A 23,172-nucleotide genomic window follows, 5' to 3' on the forward strand; every position below is an offset into this window, starting at 1 on the left:
AGTTGATCTGCTGCTGCTTGGTTAGCGCATACGGGACTTTAAGCTGCACAACAGTGAGAGGGAGAGAGAGCTCCGGAGAGGAGGAGAGGAGAGGGCTGAGCTAACCCACAACAAGCACCACCACGGCCATCGCAGGTGAGCTAAAGACACCCTGTCATCCCCCCCCTTCTGTCTGCCCTGGGCCTGTCGAACAGAGGAGAGCAGGGCAGAAGAGGAGAGGAATGAGGGAGGGGGCCAGAGAGGAGAGCAGGGTGGGGGGGTTGGCCAGAGAGGAGAGGAGAGGTGGGTCGCAGCAGTAGTCTCCAGTTAAGGTTCCTCTTTTTTTTTTAATCCTTCTAAAGTACTTCCTCTGTGCTGCTCTTTACCTCTGGGGAATCTTGAGATAAAGTTTATAGGATGTGTTCAAGGCATTAACTTTTCAGGCAGGTGGAAGCACTTAGAGGAGGTGGAGGTGGTGGAGGAGGGAGAGGAGGGGAGGGGGGGTTCTCGAGATAGAGAGCGAGAGATAGAGGGGGGGGGCAGTGAACAAGGAGGAGAACCAAAAATAATTCAATCGGACAAGGTAAAAGCAATGGCAACAACTTTTGGGGATGGCAGCGATTGAAAGGCTCCGTGTGGTGTGAGTTGTGTGTGGAGGGCATGTTGGAGTGGCACTGGTACACTGCTCACCATATGAATAAGTCACAAATTAGGGCAGGAGTTTCAGGGGTCTGCCATGTCACTGTAGCGTGAGCTGATGAAAGACTTCAGTACTGCTCTGACAGTTGAGGCTGAAATGTTGTTGCTTTTTTTCCCCTGCGAAGCTCTGCCCTGCTACATGGCTGCTCTGTACTTTAATACCTGGCAGCCTGCTAGCAACATACTGTAGTGTATAATTCAGCTCCGAGTGCTTACGTTAGAGGAGGCTTGGAGATAGTGGGGGTGGTGAGGGCAGAGGGAGCTGGGACTCGTAGTGTACAGCAGGGACTGTAAACCAGGTCAAACGGAGTTGCAGAACTCTATATCCCAGAGTGCCTTGCCCTCGGCCATCCAGGAAAGGGAACAGCCGCCAGCCTATCCCAACAAGGAGGTGTGGTGAGTGAGCTGCTGTCAAGCCAATGAGGGTGGGGGATGCAAAGCTGAGTTGTGGGCTGAAAATAGAGGGGGGGTGGGGTGGTGTTGGTGCTGGTGGTTGGGGGTGGGGGGTAGGTGTCTGTTTGTGTGGGATCAGGCAAGGGCTTGCCTGTATGACTAGGGCCACTCGTAAGTTTCCTGTCTGGTGGAGCTCTAGCCCTGCCCAGAGACGGAGGCAGCAGTGCTGGCCGGCAGGCAGGGGAGGCAGATAGGGCTCGGGAAACATTTTCAGCCTATTTGGTAAGCACCACAAAGGCATACACACACACACACACACACACCCGCGCTCGTACACAAACTGGGTCTTTAGGCTGTCACTGAAAGGAGACGAGAGGCAAGCAGAGGAAATAAATGCCATAGCATGTTGTGGGTGAGAGCAAAGGGGCTCGACAGAGTTCAGAGTTCTTGACCCACTTGCAGATAAAGGAGAGAATGACAAATAGGTCACTGTTGAGTGCAAGTTTGTGCACAGAGAAATAGCTGCTTGTTTAAACAAAGTTTTTCCTTTCCACCACGCTAACTTTTTAAACTCTGGCCATTTAAGCTCATTGTGCACGGGGGTTATTTTTATGCTGTTAAGATGCACTTTTCTTTGAATGGTTTTTTACCTACTGCTGTGATTAAATTGCTCTGCTGCTATTATTAGTAGAGTGAAAAGATGAAGACAGTCGTACATCCTGTAGTGCTGCTTCTTTAGGGCTGTTAAACCAACTCCACAAAAACCACCATATCAGATGTTTTCTAGACTGTAGCAGCGCGACCACGCTGATCGCTGACAGGGTACAGGTGAGCAACAGCTTATTTGAGAATCATCAGTAAGTGGCATCTCTTCTTGCTGACAAAGAGAATATGTGACACATCTCGCGACAGCTGATTTTTCGCTTGTAGGGGAAGCTGTCACAGCGAAGTCCATGCAATATTAAAATAGCACATAAGCTCTGGAAACTTTCTCCTGGAGAACTTATGTTCTTGTGGCTTGATTTCAGGTTTTCTCAGCCAGCTGCACCACGGTCAATCTCATGACATGTTTTCTGCGTAGTCCATTCACCCCCTTCATCACCAGTATCTTGTTAAAAGCAGATTCTAATCTTGTCTGCCGTGTAATGCTTTCTTGCGGCTCGTGGTTTAAAGACTTCATAGCAACCCTCGGCTGCTTTGCCCGATAACCAGATGCATATTTTTTGGCTTTGCATACTTGCTGAACCCGTTTTTTAAGTGTGTGGGCACGGAGAGGGTACAAGCAGAGCGCAGTACACGAAGACGCCCAAGTGCTGGGAAAGTGTTTGGAATGTTTCTCAGAAGGTGACAGGCAATATTTTCTATTTAGCCTAGTGTTACAAACAAATGCATGTATGTATTAGTTACAGTAAATGTTGCGCTGATGTTGTGCTGTGTTATTTCTTAGGTACTACTGTGTCAGAAAAGTATAGTTATTTCAAGAGAATTCCAGCAAGAGGTTAAACTAGGACGCCATATGTGTTTGTATGGGTGTGTGCACGCATGCGTGTGCGTCTGTGTTACCAACAATAGACTCCAGGGGAATTGCAGGGGACTTCAGTGGCTGTGGGCAGGTCCAAGACACCACCCATCAATTTGGCGGTGAGGCTGAATACAGTTTGATATTCCTGTATGTTTGTGCCTACACCACTATGGCCCAAAACTAGCAGGTTCAGACAGACTGAGAAGACAGGTTGCGTGATGTCGCCGTGGCAGTTTGAGGGTTCGTTTCGGAGTGAAATGTTGGCTGTGTACTGTACATCGCATGTAACAGTCATTGTGTTTGTTGAGTTTTACTTTTTTTTCATGTGGTCACATAATCTCTAGTATCTAGTGTCACTCGTGTTGATATTTTCTTGTCGTGCTGTGTGCTAAACTGTTTCTCTGCCCCGTCTCTATACATGCTCTTTTATATGCGTTTGCACATTTATCTCCAGTTCATATTGTTTGGTTAGCCTCCTCCATGGTGAATGCAGCTTCACTTCCCCCTAATGTTTGGTTCCCCTGGTCAGCTGCTTAGTATACCACAGCTTCCAGCCTGGCTAGACAGACAGACCCCTCTCTGTTGTTTTTCTGTTGTTGTGCTGAAGTCTAGGGGGAGTAAAGGGGCTTCTTCTGTTCTCTTCTGGGACATTTATTATGGAGAGGCCAACACAACCTGATCAAATTAGAGTGGGAGAGTAAAAGGCTGAGATGTTTTTCGGGGGGGGGGGGGGGGGGGGGGGGTGAAGCTAGACTTGAATTTCCACACTTGGGGAGTTAAATGTTTTGTTAAGCGAGGGTTTTTCAATATCAAGTAAAAACCATGGAATAGTCGAAGGCGGCAGGCTTCTGTCAACACTTTAATTTATTGTGAAGTTGATATTAAGAACTGCAGGACAGAGTCCAAAGGCTCATTTTTAATTAAGCAGAAAGGCCAAGTGATCAGGAAGGAGGATGTGAGACCAAACTGACACTGTCCGCACGTTGATTTAGAGAATCGGTTTGCAATGAAACAAGAGAGACGATGGGTGGGATGCATTAGGGGATGGTGATACTCGGGAGGGTGGGTTGGTCTGCGCTGCTTTGCCTCCTCAGCAGTGGAAAGGGGAAGTGGGTGATGTGGTGGATACTATGCAGTGCAGACTCTGAGACAGAGATGGAGCAATGATGAGATGAGAGCGACAGATGAGAGGAAGGGGGAGGCGGTGGTGTGTACGTGGAGGGGGGGTCAGACAGTAGGGACAGAGAGATCGAGCAAGCAGAGAGCTGGTCATCTGATAACAGAGCGGGTTCTGTTACACGCCTGCAACAGACTCACAGGAAGTCCTCTTTCCCCGTTGGACTGCGCATGCACAGAGCGATGCAGCCGGGGCATGTTGGGCCTGCGGACCGACCGATTGGCCAGCTCAAGTTGTGCCGGACGACGCAGTGTAGGGGTGTAGTGCGGTTTCTGAAGGCACGTCTTAGATTTTCATACACTTCCTGGTTGGCAGCATGACAGTGTCGAACCATGTTACTCACACTAAAAGGAACTCAGACTGTGGATGTGGTTTTATTATGCTGCAGCCTGAGAGAAGCTAGTCTCCCTACCATGTGTTATAATTCTGATCAGCGGCACGAAATTGTCATCAAAACCACAAAAATGTAACTGGCTTTAAAGAATTGTTGAAGTTAAAGCTTTACTTGTAAAAAAAAAATCTGAAAGATTTGATTATCTACCAGCGTGGTATTTTCTTTCTACATTTAGTGACCACAAAACAAGATTTGTAGTGCATGCAACAGTGTTTTATTTAAGAAGGTCCCTTTTTATTTAGACTGCTACTTCAGGAGTTTTAACTACATCAGAACATCATTTACATATGCTTTAAGTAAAATGCTGTCTAATAAGAGAAGATGTCCAGGTGCAAAAAGAAATATACTTCTGTTATTGTGTGCATTGCGAGAGCAGTCATTTCGATGTGTCATGCTAAAGTGAATCACAGTTTTGTTTTTATTTGTTTGTGTGTTTAGTAGGCTGTGGGTCTGAGTACTACAGTGCAAACGGTCAGGAAAATAAAACCATGCAAATTCAGAACAGTTTGAGGGCTTCTGCACATCATTGACAGCAGCTACATGTCTCTCTTCTGGAGCTGTACGGCAGCACGAACACTCTTTAAGGAAATCATAAATCCCCCTGCTGGCTTCCTCAAACTAAACTTTGCCCCACTTGTGGGTGGTTACCTTTCCACTTATTGTAACAGGTTATACCAGGTAACCGAATGAGATCTCTTGAGTTTATCATTGACATCTGAGCCGGATTCCTGGGCCTCCATGTGCTCATGAGTTATGAGCGAGCTTGTAAGTTTAACGCCCTGCCTCACCCACCACCTTTTCACTGGCTTTGTGTCTATGTTTTGGCAGTGCTTCCATGGTTAGTTTCTAGTGAAAGCTGCCAGGCCTAGGCCAGCCCTCGCAGCTTCAGTTTTATCAGTTGCTTACTCTCTTCCTGCTTCGCTCCCAATATGACCAATCAGGTTTCCTTCCACTGCTGGCAGCAATGAGTCACTTAGCTGTGGCACTTGATCAAAATCCACTTTTCCTAGGAACTGCCACCCCCCTCCTCATTCCAGTTATCTTGCGATGTCCTCTTTGTCCCACCTTGAACTTTATTGACCTGAGTAAAGTGATTCCCTTGGTTGTTGCCATAGAGGCAAAAACAGTTGAGTCAGTTTGTGAAATAAGGGCAAGGGAGAAAGAGATATGATTTTTTTTTTTTTTTTTTTTTTTTAAGTGTTATGGAAGAATAGACGGGACCATAGGGCCAACCAGATGCAAAGATTTTTCACGTTTTCATTTCTGGAGCCGCAGTTTCCTCGAGTCTTTATACAAACACTTGAGGTCCTAATAAATGAGTTACTTGGATAGCGAATGAGATGGTGAATGCATAAAGTCTTCACCCGAGTAAAATTGAGAAATAATTGTTCTCTTGTAAAAAGTCTAGGACTACAAACAGATAAAATTAATAACTTTCCTGCATTGCACTTTTAAAACATGGCTGCTACATGCTCCATTAGCATTTATAGTTTAAGGGCTCTTTAATTCATTCATGTTTGTTCTGCTTGTTCTCTTTTAAAGGCAGATTTCTCAGCACTTTTGAGTTGTGTAATATTTTTATGAGCCAATTACAAATTTTCATGTTTTTCAAGTTTAAGAAAGAGGTAACTGAAAGTTTTGAATAACAGACAGATACTGATGTGGTATTCGCTGTGAAATTTGGTTGACGGTTGTTTTTCGGTTGCTTTTTTGTTGTTGTGTGCATTAGGCAATATATTTTCTCATCTAAAAACCACCTGAGGTTGCGCAGACTGTTTTTTGTTTTTTTTTGTATTTTGGAATGAGTGGTATGTTTCACAGATGATGTGTGTCGGCCAAAATACTACTGCTTTTACTAAATACCCGCGCTTCCCGTCATAACGTGTTTGTCTGCGAGTGAGACTAAAATCGGGTACAACTGTCTTGGCAAAGATATTTAATGCATAGGTCACTGCACAGTCAACCGAAACAACAGCAAAACAGAAAGTCAAAAACGACCGTTGTGTGCAGATATATGGGAAGGTGCAGATTACAGATGAAATGAAGGTGATGAGGGCGGGGAAGGGTTGGGTAGGTCCTATTTTAAAGGACGTGTTTGACTTGCAAAGCAGGCCTGGGTGCTCATGGACTGAGCATTGAGAGGAAGCCCTACCCTGGAAGTGGAGCACCAGGGACACGGACAGCTGCTGCGCTGCTTTGTGCCGGGCTGTGGGCCTTGTCACCCACAGGCATGAATTAGTGATAAGGAATGTTTCAAGCCATGAGGAGGTGTCAGGATCAGGTTTGTTGCACTGTGTTTCCTCTTTCGTAGTGCTCTTTGTAGGTTTATTTGAGGACAGGTGGCTTTTGCATGCGGAGTGGTGCCTCCGCGCTTCATTGGCGCTGAATCAAGTTTGCGCATGTATGTGTGTTTTTTTTTGTTTTTTTTTCTTTCTTTATCTCCTCTCAGTTCAACGTCTTTACCCCAAAAAGCCGTGGCCTAGGGTCAGCTTTGTATGTGCGGGGGATAGCGTGCTATACAAGCTTGTCTGGTCTAGTGCAGGTGCTGTAGATCTGTGTTAGAGAAAAGCAGGTTGGCTCGGGTCTGGATGGGCTCACAGAGATCTATTTCCACCTGCGAAGGACGTGACCGGTAGCCATGTGGTTGCCCTTTCTCTTGCTCTTTCTTCCATCTCACAGCGCTCGTGCTCGCTCTCTCCCTCCCGTGTCATCTCTCTTTGTCTTTGCTCTCATCTCCCTCCCCTCCCTCAACATATTCAGATGAGGGGTTGGATAATAAAATTTGCTCTTGCCATGTCTGACAGTCCGCTTCTATCAGAGCTTTGCAAAAGACGTTGGCAGTGTTTGCAGAGGCTTTCTGGTCAGCTGCCTATCAAAACTGAATTGAGTTAAGAGAGAATTACAGCAAATAATAAAGAAATGGTAGAGCCATTACATATTTAGCACTAATCAAACACAGCACAACGATGTAAATACGTAAATCAGTCTTATGTGTGATCTCTGGATGTAGAAGCTTTTAGATTTTTGGGTAATTAATGCAACAAAAAAAAAAATCATTGACCTATTTAGTTGCTCATAATAAGCTTAAACATGCATCTGCTTATTTGTACAAAGGTGACATGTTGCCAAATCTCAGGTGTGTCATCAGATTTTTCCAGAGGAGAGAGAAGGAGAGGTTAGCATGGGTGAACTGGGACAAAAGAGGAGAGGCAGCCAGGTTTGGCAGGTTTGTTAGTGGGGTGTAGTGTACAAACACACCAGAAGGTCTGATCTGAAGGAATGTCATTTCAATGCCTTGCTCTCGTAGAGAGCAGCACATGCAACACATCCCTGCTTCCCACCACCACCCGCTGCCCCCTGCTGGGTCTCCCTGGCAGATGGAGGAGGGGGGAAAGGGTTGGAGTCTGTATGTGTGTGTTTGATATGTTATTGATGTTACAGTATTTTGTGTGCCCGTGCGTTCATAGAGAAATCAAGGATGGCTTGTTCTGCCGAAACCCCCCTCCCACTGCGCAGGCTTCAGTCGATCATTTTAATCTCCCCCCACATGTGAGCGAGGGGACAGGCCTTTTCTGAAACTTGGCACACAGTACAGGGTGGGGTAACCAGCTCAGACCGGATTGACAACCTCCCTTTTTAATACCGTTCCCTCGCAGCTTGTTGCGTGTCCTCTTCCTCCTCCTGTGGAGTTTTTTCCACAGGGTCTGCTGTGGCAGCCCCCCCTCCCCTCCACCTCTTTTCCTCCACCTCTCTCACTTCCCTCTCTGGCTCTCCACCGACACAGAGAGCATAGCCTGCACAGCCCAGCTCCCAGCATGCACTCTGATCCCCACAGCCCTCTGCCTATCTGTCCTCCACGACCTCTTACTTGATTCCTTGCACAAGTGCATGCACACTCCCATAGATGTGGGCGTGTATACAAGGAAATGGGCTCCTAGCCACCTGCATGGATGCAGTCCAAACATCTTCACCCAATTGTTGACCCAAATGTAAATTGTTGCAGGCTACTGTTTATTCAGCACCATTAGAAACTAATTCGTTGCACCAAATATATGTAACAGTCCTGTTTTGCACAGAGTTTGTAACCAATCTGCTTGAACAAAGTAAATTGTTTACAGCGTTCTGCAAATTTGGCAAGTGTGAAATGCTCATGGTGAAGTTTGGTTTCAGTCAGGTTTATAGCAGGCTCTTTTTATTTTTAAGCAGCATGTCATGAAGATTTTGATGTATGTGGTTCTGGGAAGGTTTGATGTATTTTCACAGAAACTGTCGACATGTTGGTGTGAAAAAGCAGCAGAGAAGTTTTTGAACTGCCAAGAAATTAATGAATAAAGATGAGTGACTCATTAGAAATTTTTATTAACCGGCTGGAAAAGTCAGTACAGTTTATTTGGTTGAAGATCATAGGCTAGAAAAAAGTCTGTATTCAAATGGTGTCATATTAGGCTGGTTATGACAATTTTTAAGAAATGAAATTGTTTTGACTGTATTCACATGTTGCTTCAAAGCTCAAATGGAAGCATCCTAATTGTACATTCAGTTTTATATTTGACAATATTGTCAATTTTTGGGCTACCAGATATGGCCCAAGTTTGTAGATGTTTTTGCAGTTTTTCCAAAGATATTTAAAAATCTTTATGCGTGTATTTTTACCAGCTGCGTACTGTGAACTGAGAGCTCTCCGTTCTTGTGCTTGATATTTAAATAATTTTCAAATAAGGCCTCCGCAAACTTTTGATTCAGGTAATACATGTTTGTTTCTCTTTCTGCGTCCATGTAATACCTGTCTGCTAATTTCCTCTTTTTCTTTTCCACCTGTTTCTACTCTCCTTCAGATAGGCAGACGGACAGACGACAGGACGGATACACGGGTGGGGGCTGTGCTAGGCGGCTCGGCGGCAGGCTGGTGGAAGATGTCGTTAGGAGCCGGCGGGAGGGGCGGAAGGCGGCTCAGGGGGATAGCAAGCAGTGGGGGTGGAGGAGGGAGAGGTGGAGCGGGAGAGGCGGAGGAAGGTCCTGTGGGGATCCCTTTCCCTGAACACAGCGCAGACATACTGGGCAGCCTGAACAAGCAGCGGCTCAGCGGGCTGCTGTGTGACGTGCTCCTGGTTTCCCAAGATCGGGAGTTCCCAGCTCACCGCTCCGTCCTGGCGTCCTGCAGCACCTACTTCCACAAGCTCTTCACGTCAGGGGTAGCCGCCGACCAACAGAACATCTACAACATCGACTTTGTGGCAGCGGAGGCTCTGGGAGCTTTGCTGGACTTTGCCTACACGGCCACGCTGACAGTCAGTCACAGCAGTGTGGCTGAGATCCTTGCTGCTGCACGTCTCCTGGAAATCCCACCTGTCCAGGATGTCTGTACACACCTGCTGGACACCAAAGTGCTCTCCCCGCCGGTACGAGACTTTTAATGCTAAAGTAACTTGTGTCACAATTCAAATTGAGGCATGAACTGTACTTTATCCAAGTAACTGATTCATTCACACGGTCAAAGGGCCACCCTGTCATTAAGCCATCAACTTCAATTAATGCTCAGCATAGTGAAGCTTATATCACGGCCTTTATCAGTTTCTCTCACTATGCCAAACACACTCCCACAGCCGTGGGGTTAGTTCAGCGCTTACTCATTCTGAGCCAACAGCATTCATGGAGGGACAGCATGCTCTTTAACAGAGTACAGACACAGCACATTGCAACTACACTTCAACGTGATCAAGTGTAGCTGTGACATGCTGCACTGCATGGATAATGCTTTACATCATGAGATAAGATGACGTGATGTCAAATCATTATTGGAAGCTTTCTAACATCTGTTGTTACATTTTATCAAAAGTTGAAGCCTCTTGACAACCTTTTTCAAGACTGGTGTTTTTAAGAGTTACAGAGTACGGCAGCGAAGACATACACATGATCGTGTGCTGCGTTATTGTTCGTTTTATACATACACCGGGCATGAATGTTCTTTGCCAATTAGTTTTCATTTTCTCATTGCGCATACTAATACCCATGAGCGTACTGAGCGCCTCTGTTTGCATCCAGGATACAGAGTCAGTGCTGAAAAGCATCAGACCCTACAGGTCCGCACGCATCATCCTATTGCATCTGATAAACATTTTAAAACATTTTATTTTAAACATGCATTTCCTCCTCTGCCTTTAGTCCGTCTTCTCTTTATGTTTTTATTTGTGTGTTTTTTCACAAGCTTGTAACACTTTGTTTGTTCTTATTTTTAGGCGGGCAGTGAGCGAAAAGATGAGGGTGAAGATGAGGATGGGAAAGGCAAAGGAGGAAGGGAGCAGGGGAACCGGGTGCGGGCCCGAGAGTATCTGGAGTACTTCCAGAGAGGGGCGCATTGGAGCAGCAGCTGCAGCACGCCGGAGCTCAGGGACCTGCCCACCGCACACCTGCACTTTAATCATGGTAACGGGGGCACCCCCAGCAACGGGGCCCCTGTTGGCCCCAGCGAGTACTACTCCCCCTTGGCCCTCGCCTTGTCCCAGGTCCCTAAACAGGAACCAGAGGAAGAAGACGACGATGAGGATGAAGATGAGGATGGGGACGCGGTGCAGGGTAACGGAGGAACCCTGGGGTCCTCATACTACCCTCCGTCCCAAAACGGACACTTCTACCTCCCTCACAATTCTAGGCTGGGGCAGGAGCCCGAAACGGAGGACGCTTGTAGGGAGGCGATGATAACGGAGAGGGGTTCAGCAAGTGCCCTCCTGCAGCAGATGATGGACTCCATCGAGAGGCAGAAAGAGCGTGCTACGACCGGTGAGGACCAGGGAGATGGCGATGACCCTGACATGGAATTTTACTTGAATTATTTTAGCAGTACACAGCACGAAGATACAGCGTCATCCGCTGTAACGCAGGGAGTGCCATCACTCTGGTTATCAAGAGGCAGTACAGCCCAAGACAGAGTAGGAGCAGAGAGGGGGGTTGGAGAGAGAGCCAGTGGGGGTGGAGGAGAACGGAAGATGCGCTCCAAGGCCTTCCAGAAGTGCCCCATATGCTCCAAGGTCATTCAAGGGGCAGGCAAGCTCCCGCGTCACATCAGAACGCACACGGGAGAGAAACCCTACGAATGCGCCATCTGCAAAGTGCGCTTTACCAGGTAAGCCCAATTAATGAAGAGACTTCCTCAAGTCACATGTGCTAATAGTCTTGGACACTGTTGACAAAATGGCCAGCAGCGGGGAAACACAAAGCCAAGAGCAGGAGTATTAGCGCTAACCAACTTAGCTTTGTATTAAGTAGACAGTGCAGCTTGTGAAGCTGTGTGTGTGCGTGTGTATTTACGTGAAGATGGAGTGATTAGGCCCTAACCAGGATTTTTCCTGACATAACATTGAAGCTGAATGTTAATAACAACGCCACGTAGAATCTTTCAGGTCAGAGAGAGGGGGCTGGAGGGTTGTAAAGGTCTGTTTTATTGTGACAGCCTTCATAGCAAAGTCCTGGAATTTTAACGTAGGGGTCCTATAAAAGAAGGCAGTGCCATGGTAGTGTTATCTAGTGGAAGGCTGCTATAAAGTGCTGTGCTCTGATACAGAGGGGGATTACAGGCGCTGGATGGTGCTCTATGTGCTCCAATGCAGTAATGTGAACTTTTGATCTCTGGTTATGTTGATTATTGCCCACGGCAGAGTAGTTACGCCACCCCCTCCTCTCTCTTTCTGTCACTCCCTTACCTCTCTAATGAAATCTGCCATGTCCTGCTCAAATAAATGTGACTAGGCTACAGAAGGGTACTCGAGTGCACATGTTTTCCTCTTACTTAAGTCTTAACTTTTCCATGAAATCGTTCCTTTAATTAATTAATCGGTGGACTTGTGCTGGAAATAGATACAGTTGGCTAGAAATAGCCAAAACCTCTGCTGGCAGGTAGGGAAGACCAATCTAAATTTACGTAAATTCAGATTGGCAGTGGGATGGGGGCACTGTAATCTTAATCCTGTTTGAACAGGGTTAAGAGTGTGCATCGCACAGTAATAAATCACCCCTGTCCTTTAAATAATTCACCTCTGTCAGTATGCCACTTTGTTCCAATGCTTCACCCTAACTATGTGTCTGCATCATGTGTTTGTGTATGTGTGTGCACACATGCGTTTCTTGGTTAACATTTCTATTTAGGGCGCAGGTATACAGACCTCTGAGAGTTGCAGTGGGTTTATTTGTTTCCTTGTATGACAGCTAATCCACTTACCTGGCACTTGCATACACACACCTGTGGGTGGGTGTGTATGTGTTCAGATGCAGTTGTCTTAACTACGCTTGTTTGTTTAGAAGCCCTCTGCCCTCGGTACAGAAGGGTTATGCGATTTAAGAGCTCGGAGCTGGAGAGATAGTAAGTGCTAAAGGGGGGAGGGAAGGACAAGAGTCAGATGAAGGCCAAAGAAGTCTGATAAAAATTTAGTAGGTGGTGTCATTGGAAAGTCAAATAGTTTCGTGTTATGAGATGCGTTTTGATATATAGTCATGCTGTATGTTGTTTTGACTGCAGTGTTGTAGACCTCACAATTTTTTGGAAAGCAAGTTTTCCACATGAGCCGTTATATTTGCTGATGTGCGACACCTACAAAAGTCGGTCCCAGTATGACTCTTGTGGATAAATATAAGCTGCAAACTTGAGCTGCATTCAGTACTACAGTACTACTCCACAATAAATGTCAGCTCTTTCCAAATTATCCTGGTACCGTTGCGCTGCAGAGGAAATTCAAGTCTCCATTAAACATTTTTGCAATCTGTCAATTGTTGTTGTGTTGTCGTCAAATACATGTTAACAAAAGCCGTAAAACGCTGACATAAAACTGATATTGTTATCATTTAGCAATAGTGCTCTTGCGTGCATTTACACAAAAAGGTTAAGTTTATGGCTTCTCGTCAGTTAGATAGGGTAGCTTAACGGAACTGGAGTAGATCCAGGAGATGGCTCTTAAATGGGAAATAAATCCATCCAAAGCATATAAAGCTGGCCACTGTACGTGTGAGAATTAATAATATAGTTTGAGTTAATTGTGTATTTGTACGTGATATTGCACGAGTGATTAGAACCTGAAGTTGGCTGTGTGCACTAAGTGCATTCAAATGAGTGTGAACCAATCTTCTAGTGCAGCAGATTTTTTGCCTTTGTATTCTTACTCGACCGTGTTTATTTTTCTCCCTCTCAGGCAGGACAAGCTCAAGGTTCATATGCGGAAGCATACAGGAGAGAAGCCTTACCTGTGTACACAATGTGGAGCTGCCTTTGCTCACAACTACGACCTGAAGAACCACATGCGTGTACACACCGGCCTGCGCCCCTATCAGTGCTCGAGCTGCTTTAAGACTTTTGTGCGCTCGGATCACCTGCACCGCCACCTCAAGAAGGACGGCTGCAACGGCATCCCCTCCCGTCGAGGCCGGAAACCTCGCGTGAGAGAGCCAGGGCTCCTCGAGGCCCCCGCGGGCCTGCTTAGCCCCGGATCCGACACCGGCCCCGGGTCTCATACCATCAGGGGAAGGCGGCGATCGGAGTCGACCTCGGCAGCGGAGGTGGAGGTTGCTGCTGGAGCACACGCACACAGTCCTCAGCTGCAGGAGCTAGCAGGGGAGGCAGGGCCCTGAGACTGCAGGGAAGACAAGGACACTGCTGGACACCATAGTCACTCTGCACCGCCTGTGAGACAGGCCAATGAACAGACAGGAGTAAAAGATGCAAAGGCAATTTAAAAAAAACTACAAAAAAAAAAAACTACAACAAACAACTAACTATTCCTCTATAAACCAAATCAGGGTGTCACAAAAATCTAATCTTTATATTTCTTTCTCCTATTACTTAGGACACGGCGTAGAATTGCAAGCACTTAAGTTGGTTTATTTGTTAAAGAGCAAAGAACGCTTCAAATCATGCACCCATCACGTCCACTTTCTGGGTCATTTCTTTCTTTGTAATAATAGGGTTTTTATACATATGTGGCATATGTGCTTAGGCAAATGTATGATAAATACAAAGGAACTCTGAGCAACTATGCAGTTGATTTAGATTTTTATTGGTTTTGTCCTCACAGCCTTCAAGCTCTAAGAAAGGTGTCTGTCAAGCACCTTCTGGCTGCTGTACGGGTGAAGCGAGAACAAATCCTCCCAATGAAAACAACTCTTTTTCTATTCTTTGCAGGTCTGAAATGTACAGTTACCATAGAAACACCATTGCCACAATATGGCATATGCAAGGAAAACTCGCCACAGTTTTGATGCAACAGTTTTTCTTCTCTAAATGTTCCAGAAAGAATGAGGCAGGGGTTTGATTGAAGTGTTACTTACTCTCTAAAATGCATTTTAAGAATCTATGGCTTGTCTTACTGAAAAGCAAATTCACTTTGAGTCAAATCCACTTTAATGGGGGCTCGCCAATTGCAGGACTCGGGAATACGAGGGGTGGAGGGTTTGTGTTTCTGAAGCACTACCATTGTCAATGTACGTGTTGGCTTTACTACGTGGCCTCTTATCCCTCACAGCCCTGCGGTGTCAATATGTTTGTTCGCCCTTTTGATTTTGTCTTAATTTTTGTTTCTCAACATTTTATGTTTTTTTGACTGCTTTGGGTACTTGACACTTTATTATTGTATACATGTATATACAGCAGGTGGTGATATGACATTGGCCCCTCTTAATGCTGAGTTGTAGTTACCAATCACATTTCTTTTCCTCGTAGGCTTGATGTCATATTTCTCAGAGAGTGAAGCTTGTGGGTGAACAAAACAAACTGTATGAATGTTCGATGAGAGAGGAAAAGAAAAAAAAAAAAAGCATTGATTCACCCATTTGTCCTAAACTTAACACTTGATATGTAAAGTTCCTGCCCAAAGGACGAGGGGGTCGATTGAATGAATGTGCTTAACTTTTTGCAGTTTTTCGGATTCTGTCCTTGTGTGACAAGGCGCGGGTAGCACTTAACCAACCGCAGGTTAAAGGAGCCTGAGTGAGAGAGTGACAAAGAGTACGAAGAGATAGACGAGCACCTTTTTTTCTATGTTTGCACAGCTTTACTAAAGATATCCAACTGAGGGAGAGGTAATATTTAAAGGAAGCGGGCTGATGTGCGAGGAGGTTTATGCTTATTCCAATCTTTTTGCCCTGGGGACCACACAACCGTAAGGCAACCTGTATGATGAAGAGAGCAATAAATACCTGTCCAAGTTGGGAGGCCAAATAGGAGCGCAGCTGCAGCTGGTTGATGGGGGAGGGGATCGAGGGAAGGGGAGGGGGATCTCGCAATGTCTGTTGCATTCCAAAAAATAATCTCCCCCAGCTCAGCCACGTTTCCAGGCAGGAGGGGATCAAATCAGGCCTTTTCTCTCGCTCCCTCTCCCTCTGTAGTCCTCTAATGCCCCCGAACCAGCCTGGAGGGGATATTATTATATTAGAGCCTGGTGTTACTGTGGGGAGGACGCCTGGTGCTGGCAGTTTAGTGTGCGACTGTGTTTGCGTGCGTGTGTGTGTGCGTGGCAGCCAGGGTCCCTCTGGCCACATCATCAGCGTGTGTGAGTCAGCCACAGCCTGTTCAAACATGCACCCTGAGCTGCCAGCCCCAATACACTTTGTCTCGCTAACACACACACATGCTCACTGGGTCCAGGTATCCTGTAGAGAAGGGGAAAACACCAGAGCTGACATATGTGTTTGAATATTGTCAGCGACTCCATACGTTTGGATTTGTCCGTCTTAAACAATAATAAACTCCAGAATCCAACTTTAGTTTCCATACGAGCACATTGAGCCTTTTGCGTTAAGAGAACATGCATGTGATGTAGAGTGCCCCCTCCCCCGGCCCACCCTGTAATTTCTGCAGTAGTGCTTTTTTTTTTCAACTATCAGTCCTTTTGCACGTTGGATGGGAAGAGGCAGGTCATGATTGCACTTTGTTACTGAGGAGGGCACTTTGGTCAACGAAACGGGTACTTTGAAACAAACCAGTTGCAAATGAGATCAGCCTTTTCCTTCAGTGCGTGATGGTGAAGTCGAGCTCCTTCGCTGGTTTCGTTCAGGTTTTGACAACAAGCTGCCAAAAAAGAAAAGAGGAGACGAGTGTCGATCTCTACAAGAGAAGCCAGGCAGGTCCACACACACAAAAAAAAGAGTAAATCAATCCATGTAACTGAATGCACTTGAATTTAGTTGTAAAAAATCTAGTGATTGTTTTGTTTTTTTTTTCGTCTTAATGTAAAGTAAGGGGATAGAAGGAGGAGGTAGACAAGTGGAAAGAGCGCTGTGTGCGTGCATACATGCATTTTTTTTTTTAATTTTTTTTTTTTTTTGCACGCATGTGCACAAGCATGCATTGCTGGCTGGCAGGCTGAAGGGTCTCAGGACAATGCTGGATAAACAAACTTGGTGTCTACCCCATCTGTTCGCCAGCTACTCTAAAAACTACATGTGTTCTCGGAGGAACTGCAGTGATAATAGGTCCGCGGTACCACAGAAGCGAAAATACCATATTGTAGAACAACACATTGGACAGTTGCTTGTTTACTTCACGGCTCTCTTGGTGCAGATTTGCATAACTCTTTGTTTACCCTTGTTGGCCATTGTCAGGGTTTGGCCAGGTCTTGAGAGTTAGTTTCTATTTTTGTTGTTTCGTTATGATAAAGATGGGGTTAATTATTGCACAGTTTGACTCCTGCAGGCAGACCGATGTAAGCGGGGCAGTCTAATGTCTTGTGATCTTCATGTATCGTGGTACTTGGCTTGGACTGCCTAAACCCACTTATCTTGACGTGGCAGAAGTTTTACCTGTCAAGACCCGTGGGTCATCTTAAACACAATGTTTCATTGGACCTTAATGTTTCCCCAAATGTCTTATGTTGTTTGTTGATTAACCAAAGTTTTTTTGCCCTCCATCTTAGTCTACTGTAAACAAGAGATATTGAAAGTATGTCTATAATTTTTCCAGGCTGGGCCTTCCTGACTAAGCCACACACAGATGCCCTTCTCTGGAATACATATGCAGAAATGTGTGTATACTTACTTGAGTTTGCTTTCTCTCACTCTTTGTATCCTTGTGGAAAATAGAATTTGAGGTGTAAGGATGTATAGCCTTTTGTTTCTGTCTACACTCGTTTTTCTTAAAATAACGTGTTGTGCTACAGCTATTTTTTTTTTTCTAATAATTATACGTGGCCGTGCGTGTGGGTGTGTATATGCTAGTGTGAGTGTGCGCGTGCGTGTGGTCATGGTTTTGGGATGTTGTGCCAGGAAGGTGGGGCTAATGGGTGCTTGGGTGGGGTTATGGATAAAAGCCTGATAGCACTGGAAGTGGTGCGTTAGCTGAAAGAGCAAAAGTTTGCACTAATGTTAAATGTCCTTGTCCTGCTTATGGGAAAAGGACAGGGGACCTCAGAAAGGCCTGCGAGTTTCCATGAGCACAGAGCAGTGTGGTTAATACTCAATGGTCTCATTAAGAGTCCATCCAACCCCTCCGTAGAAATAATCATGTATAGTATATTCAAAATATACAGACGTCCAGCAACAATAAACACCAAAGGAGAAAAAAAAACTGCTTTCATTTAAGTCACTGGGCATTTTAAGCTACCAATGTAATGTTTGATTATTAGTTTTACTGTTTAATCTGAAGGCTCTTAAAAAGAGATTTGGGATTTTTTTTTTTTGTTTGTTTGTCTTTTTGATAGAAGTCAATCATACGTGCTCTTTATACATGAAAATCTAAATATAGAAAATTTAGGCAAGCAGCAAATCTTCTCTGAAAAAACAAAAAAAACCCTACTCGTTCCTGATGATGGCTCAGATGCAATGTTTGACGATGCCACAGATACTCATTCCAGTCCTTTGTCATTCTGAGATTTTTGTCTTATGTTGAGTCCACTGACGGATTATCAATCCTAAAATCTGATGTGTTTTTTAAATACTCTTACTTTTGTTACTGCTGAATTGGATGATTTCCATTTACCTTCTGCTGTTTGAGCTGAGTTTAAATGTTCTCTGGTTGAGACAGACGGTGACTTTGTGGCCTTGACTGGGCAGTGCTGAGCTCATGGTGGTGTGTGTGTTTTCAGACGGTAATGTCATGCAGCGTGGGGCTGAGGCTCACTCCCACCAGGTGGATTGTGCAGACACAAGGGCCACAGTGTGCCTTATGTGGACAGGAATAAAAAAACTTAAAAAAAACAAAACAATTTTTTTATTTATTTATTTTTTTTTTTTACCATTTAAACACTTTTCTTGTAACATTGAAACCAAATTTTGAAAACTGATTGGCTCGTACTAAAACGATAGTTAGTACTGAATGAACTGATATATTAGTGTCTCTCTCTGCCTCCGTGGCTCCACAGCTGGTGTGTCCCCAGCCTCAGCCCCAGGCCAAGGTTACTCTGACACAGGCTGCACCAAGACAGTCTCAGAACTTCATTGCAACTGTGTTTTGTTTTGTTTTATCCTTTTCTTTCAAATGGACCTTGAAATGTTATTTTTTTTCTGTGCTATTATCAAAGACTTTTTGTAAATCTATCTGAGAAGGCCATAAAACAAAGACAATAACAAGCACGATAACTGCAAAAATCAAACAAAGCACGATGGGGTGACTGTTAATATGGTGATATGGCGACTCGTGGCAGCAGAAAGGGGGCTGTTTGCTTTGCTTCGTCATTTTGCTGCACACCTGATTTATTTTTTTGCACGTTTTCCATCAGGCTGTTTGAAGCAGGGCAAGCTGAGCGCAGCATATGCAGTACGGCAGTATGCACAGCGTGGCTCTGGCACTTACACAGACAGCCCTGGGTCCTTCAGAGAGGCAGGCTGCTGTCTGTTGGCTGCTCTCAGCCAAGCGGGGACAGTTTGCACTTGGAGTCTTTCTCTGTCTCTGGAGATACAAAGGTTGGCATACAGGGAGGAGCAAATCCAGGTGGTAGGAGAGGGCTGAATGTTGTTTTCAGGGATGAGAGCAGGAAGCCCAGGTAACTGTTCAGTGTTGGTCCTCTACGCTGATGGGAAATACGTGGCCTAAGAAACGTAACACAAAAGAGGTCACCGCAGAGTTCACATTGGGGAACTGCAACCATCAGAATGTTGCATATCTCTTTTGTCTCTATGTAAGTACTACTCAGGTGGAAAATTCACTGCTATGCATTGGGTTTCAGTTTCCTGCTCAGTTGATCGTATGTCTAATCAAACTCTGTGTTCTTGTTCTGTCTTTTCTTTCTTCGTCATACAAATATTTACCGTAATAGTTCCCAGAAAGGTACTGGCATGAACAGTTCCCTCCTTGTAAAGTGGATGCGACCAACCTGTTTCTCCATCTAATATTGATCCAGTGAATTGTTAGTTGGAGGGAAGGAAGCCACTTGGGATTCAGTCTTATTAGTCGGACTGTAGCGTGCTTGAAAAGAGATGGGGTTGGAAAAGCACAGGGGAGGGGGGTTTGCGTGTTCTTTCACTTTCTTCTCCCATCGCTCTCCCTCTCTGTGGACTCGTAGTCAACATCTTTGCTGCCGACTGGCTTTTGATCAAAGATCACACGCCCTCAGCAGGGGGATTGGCAAGGGAGGGAGGTGTGGATGAGGTATGGAAGAGGAGACATTTTCACTTGTTGGTAACGTAAACCAGTTTGGGATACATTCCATAACTTCATACTGTGATTCCCACTTTTTAGCAAGGCCGCGCGTCTGAGGAGGGACAAGGAAGTGTTAGACATTTTGCGGATGGCTGTTTCTGTCCGTCTGTCTAGCCTCTTTATCCCACTACTATGTGACAGACAGACATGTAGACAGATAGTTTAAAAGGCCCCCGGTGTAGCACTATCAAGCTGCCTTTTATCAGCTTCTGCGATTGTAACAAAAGCACTTTGCGAAAGGCCATCCTGAAATTGTGTGCTTTTATTTTATCCTTATCAATATTGTTTTGGTTATTTTGTCCCTGTCTTTTTGTTTTCGCAATGCAACTGATTATTTAAATGCAAAAACTATATAAGAAAAAAAAACCAAGAAAAAACTTGAAGATTTGGTATCTACAATGAAGATGGCTGTCGCCTCATCACAAACACATCTCTGTTATATGTACCTGTTTTGCAGCTTGTTGCATTGGTGATGGTGGCGGGGGTACGGGACAAACCTCCCCCCCACCTGCTCTCTGTTCGCTGTCTGGGATCTTTTGGGGAGAAAGGTGATTTGATTAAATTTCTGGAGACTCTTTATTGAAACAGAAACCTGTATGACAGTTGCAAAGCTTTCTGAGAAGGCTCGCTGTGCTGAATGTTAAACATGCAGTGTCGTATCTACTGCAGAATCTCTTTGTCTGTTGGTAAAGGTTGGATCTGGTATCCATATTAAGCGTAAATGATTATGAAAAACAGGACGAAATGGTCAAATAACCGTCATTTCCATTCTCAGATCCTTACAGACGTACGTTTGGCCTTAACATCTACGACGAATCAAGATTACTGCAGTAGAGCGGAAAGAATACTATCGATCATAATAAGCATTCATTAAATTTATAGTTCAGTAAATGGTTTAACGTGGGAGAGAAGACAAATAGGCTACTATTTATAGATTGAGTTTAACTGTGATTACTATAATTCTTTATAGAGTTGTTTTTTTTTTCTTTTCTGATGTACATTTTAAAGTGACCCAGTTCTCAAATCTGGACATTTCGGTGAAAATCTACACTGAATCACACGAAGCAGAAAACAGCTGCTCCACATGTGTCTCTGTGTGTGTGTGTGTGTGCGCGCGCGCATGCTGTTTTTGTTTTTTTTTTCTTTCATTCCTGTTGCTGGGCACATGCATCGCTCTGTGTATCACAAATTTATCCCAGAGGTGGAATACCTGCTCACTTCTACCATTAACTCCAGTGACAGCGACGAGAACATATAAATAGACACATTCAGAGTGCAGCAGATGTTTTTCTCTACATGATTCAGTGTGGATTTTTATTCCATAACCTCTTTTGTTTTTCTGCTCATTGCTAAGAAATCTGTCAGTGTGTATCTGTTGGAAGCTGCAGGGTGAAATATAGGTGATTTTTTTTTTTTTTTCTTCAGAGAATTTGCACTTTTTTGGCAACACAAAGAAATTGTACATGAGACCACTAAATCCACAGTCTAAACCATATAATTCCATTTTGTGTCTTTTATTTGTTCTGTTCTTCTTCTTTTGTTTTTTGTTTTTTTTTAATATATCCAAAAATGTCTGGCATCTGGTTGTCTGGTTTAAAGAATATAAAATCTTTCTATTAAAAATGATGGTTGCAAAGCTTTGTGTGGATAATTGTGTGTGTGTGTGTGTGTGTGTGTGTGTGTGTGTGTGTGTGTGTGTGTGTGTGTGTGTGTGTGTGTGTGTGTTTTAACATAGGACGCAAGTTTGTGTAAACAGTGCTCTTAAGTGGAAGTGTTATAAAACAAAGGCCTGTTAATTATACAGCGTGTACAGTGTTATAGTACTCGCTATCAAATAACTTTTTTAAATTCTACAGTTGTAGCAGGAAGGTGTTAGAGCAACACCTGCCTGTCAACACAAAGCTAACACAATTACCTTTAGAAAGATGTGTAATCATAGCATTCTTATTCTATGTGATCTTCTTAAATTATGTGTTTATGTTTTATGGCCTTCCTCATAAACGGCTGCCACCTATGAAATCAGTTCTCTAAACTGACCAGAAGGTGGCAGTATTGTCGCTGCTATTGTCTTTTTAAGGCTGAGTGAGCCTCATTTTGCTGCCATACATCTCTTAGGCTCATTTATCCTCTTCACCAGACATGACAACACTGTGTGTACATTATGACTGAAGAATAAAGACCTCCCCAGCAAAATAAATAAATAACAGATTACTGTGCACACAATAATGCTTCTTATATTTCAGTTATAAATGCAGTACAAGAGAACAGTAATTAGCTAGTTTGGTTCCAAAGGAAAATGCTAAGATGCTATTTAAGCATATGAATTAAGGTGAGGCCATCTCTACTATTTTTAAGACTAATTCTAACAAGAAGTCCTGAGGCAGACTGCAACCACAGGCTTGTTGTCACCCTGTCTTCCTGTTTGTCTCAGCCTGTCTCCCTAAGGCAATCCCGCGGGGTGACAGGGGTCACAGAATAGCTCATTAACCCCACCCCAATAGCCCACACATTGCTGCAGTCCTCGGGCCCTGACTGCACGTGCACACACACATTTTATAATGCCCCACTAATAGCAGTTAAGTCGACTTAAGCCCACTCTGTGAGCAGTATGCATTCAGGGATGCGCCATGACAACTACATGTGTCATGCATGTTGCATGTACTAACACTACACTGAAGCATGGTCTTTTTTGCTGACATTTTTATTTTAAGTGCCAAAAATGCTCACTTTCCATATTTCCAACAACGGGATCCAGCTTCAGCATGAACTGTAAGACAAATGCACGCTGGGTAACGTGTAAGAGTATGAGATGTTTCATTCAGTCATGCTGAATCTCCTGGCCAGATGTCTCAGGGCTCCAAGTCATTAATTGTTATGTTTGTAAGGTATCTAAAATCACAGCGGGGTGTGGTGTTATTTTCCATGTTCAGGCATTATTGTTGCAGTCAAAACATATTGGATAAGAGGAAAAGCAACACTTCGGGGGCCAGGAGATGCCTGGGAGCTGTTGTCTGCCATCTCTAGCGGTGTTATTCCCTCAGTCTGCGCATGTGAACGTGCACACAAGTGTCTGCAACTCTTTCTGTTTACATGTTTGTCTGCATGCTGGTGCGCTAAGGTGGGGTTTCTAAATCTTGCTCGCGCCATCGTCATTAGGGCTCACTGAGTAAGCCGCCGACTGTCCTTCCAGTGAGCATTTAGAGAGGGGCTGCATTGTAAAAGGAAACAGCAACACACACACATGTGCACACACACACACTCTAGCCTCATTTTCACCACTACACACCTTTCTCCTGGGATATAAAATGCCCCTGCCTCTGCACACTGTGGGACATGAGTTTCATCCCAACTAGCTGCCGTCCTCAATAAAAGCCACGTGAGGGATCTCTGCAGTATAG

The 23,172-nt window shown here is 44.7% G+C and overlaps 1 protein-coding gene across 1 annotated transcript; it reads left to right on the plus strand.

Moving 5' to 3' along the window:
• zbtb7a (zinc finger and BTB domain containing 7a) lies at positions 1-16,443 on the plus strand. The gene is made up of 4 exons (XM_087836179.1): positions 1-135; positions 9,000-9,563; positions 10,401-11,284; positions 13,341-16,443. The coding sequence occupies exons 2-4, from the start codon at positions 9,078-9,080 to the stop codon at positions 13,774-13,776; spliced, it is 1,806 nt and encodes a 601-aa protein (XP_087692305.1). The 5' UTR covers positions 1-135; positions 9,000-9,077; the 3' UTR covers positions 13,777-16,443.
• The last annotated feature ends 6,729 nt before the right edge of the window (positions 16,444-23,172 follow it).

This window comes from Neolamprologus brichardi, chromosome 23 (assembly GCF_056152115.1).
Source record: "Neolamprologus brichardi isolate AB-2024 chromosome 23, ASM5615211v1, whole genome shotgun sequence".
NCBI lineage: Eukaryota > Metazoa > Chordata > Actinopteri > Cichliformes > Cichlidae > Neolamprologus > Neolamprologus brichardi.

Excerpts from the sequence above, each read along its gene's own strand:
- zbtb7a (XM_087836179.1), top strand. The coding sequence starts at position 9,078 with ATGTCGTTAGGAGCCGGCGGGAGGGGCGGAAGGCGGCTCAGGGGGATA. Across the intron at positions 9,564-10,400 it reads CCAAAGTGCTCTCCCCGCCG|GCGGGCAGTGAGCGAAAAGA; the intron begins GTACGAGACTTT and ends TCTTATTTTTAG. Across the intron at positions 11,285-13,340 it reads TGCAAAGTGCGCTTTACCAG|GCAGGACAAGCTCAAGGTTC; the intron begins GTAAGCCCAATT and ends TCTCCCTCTCAG.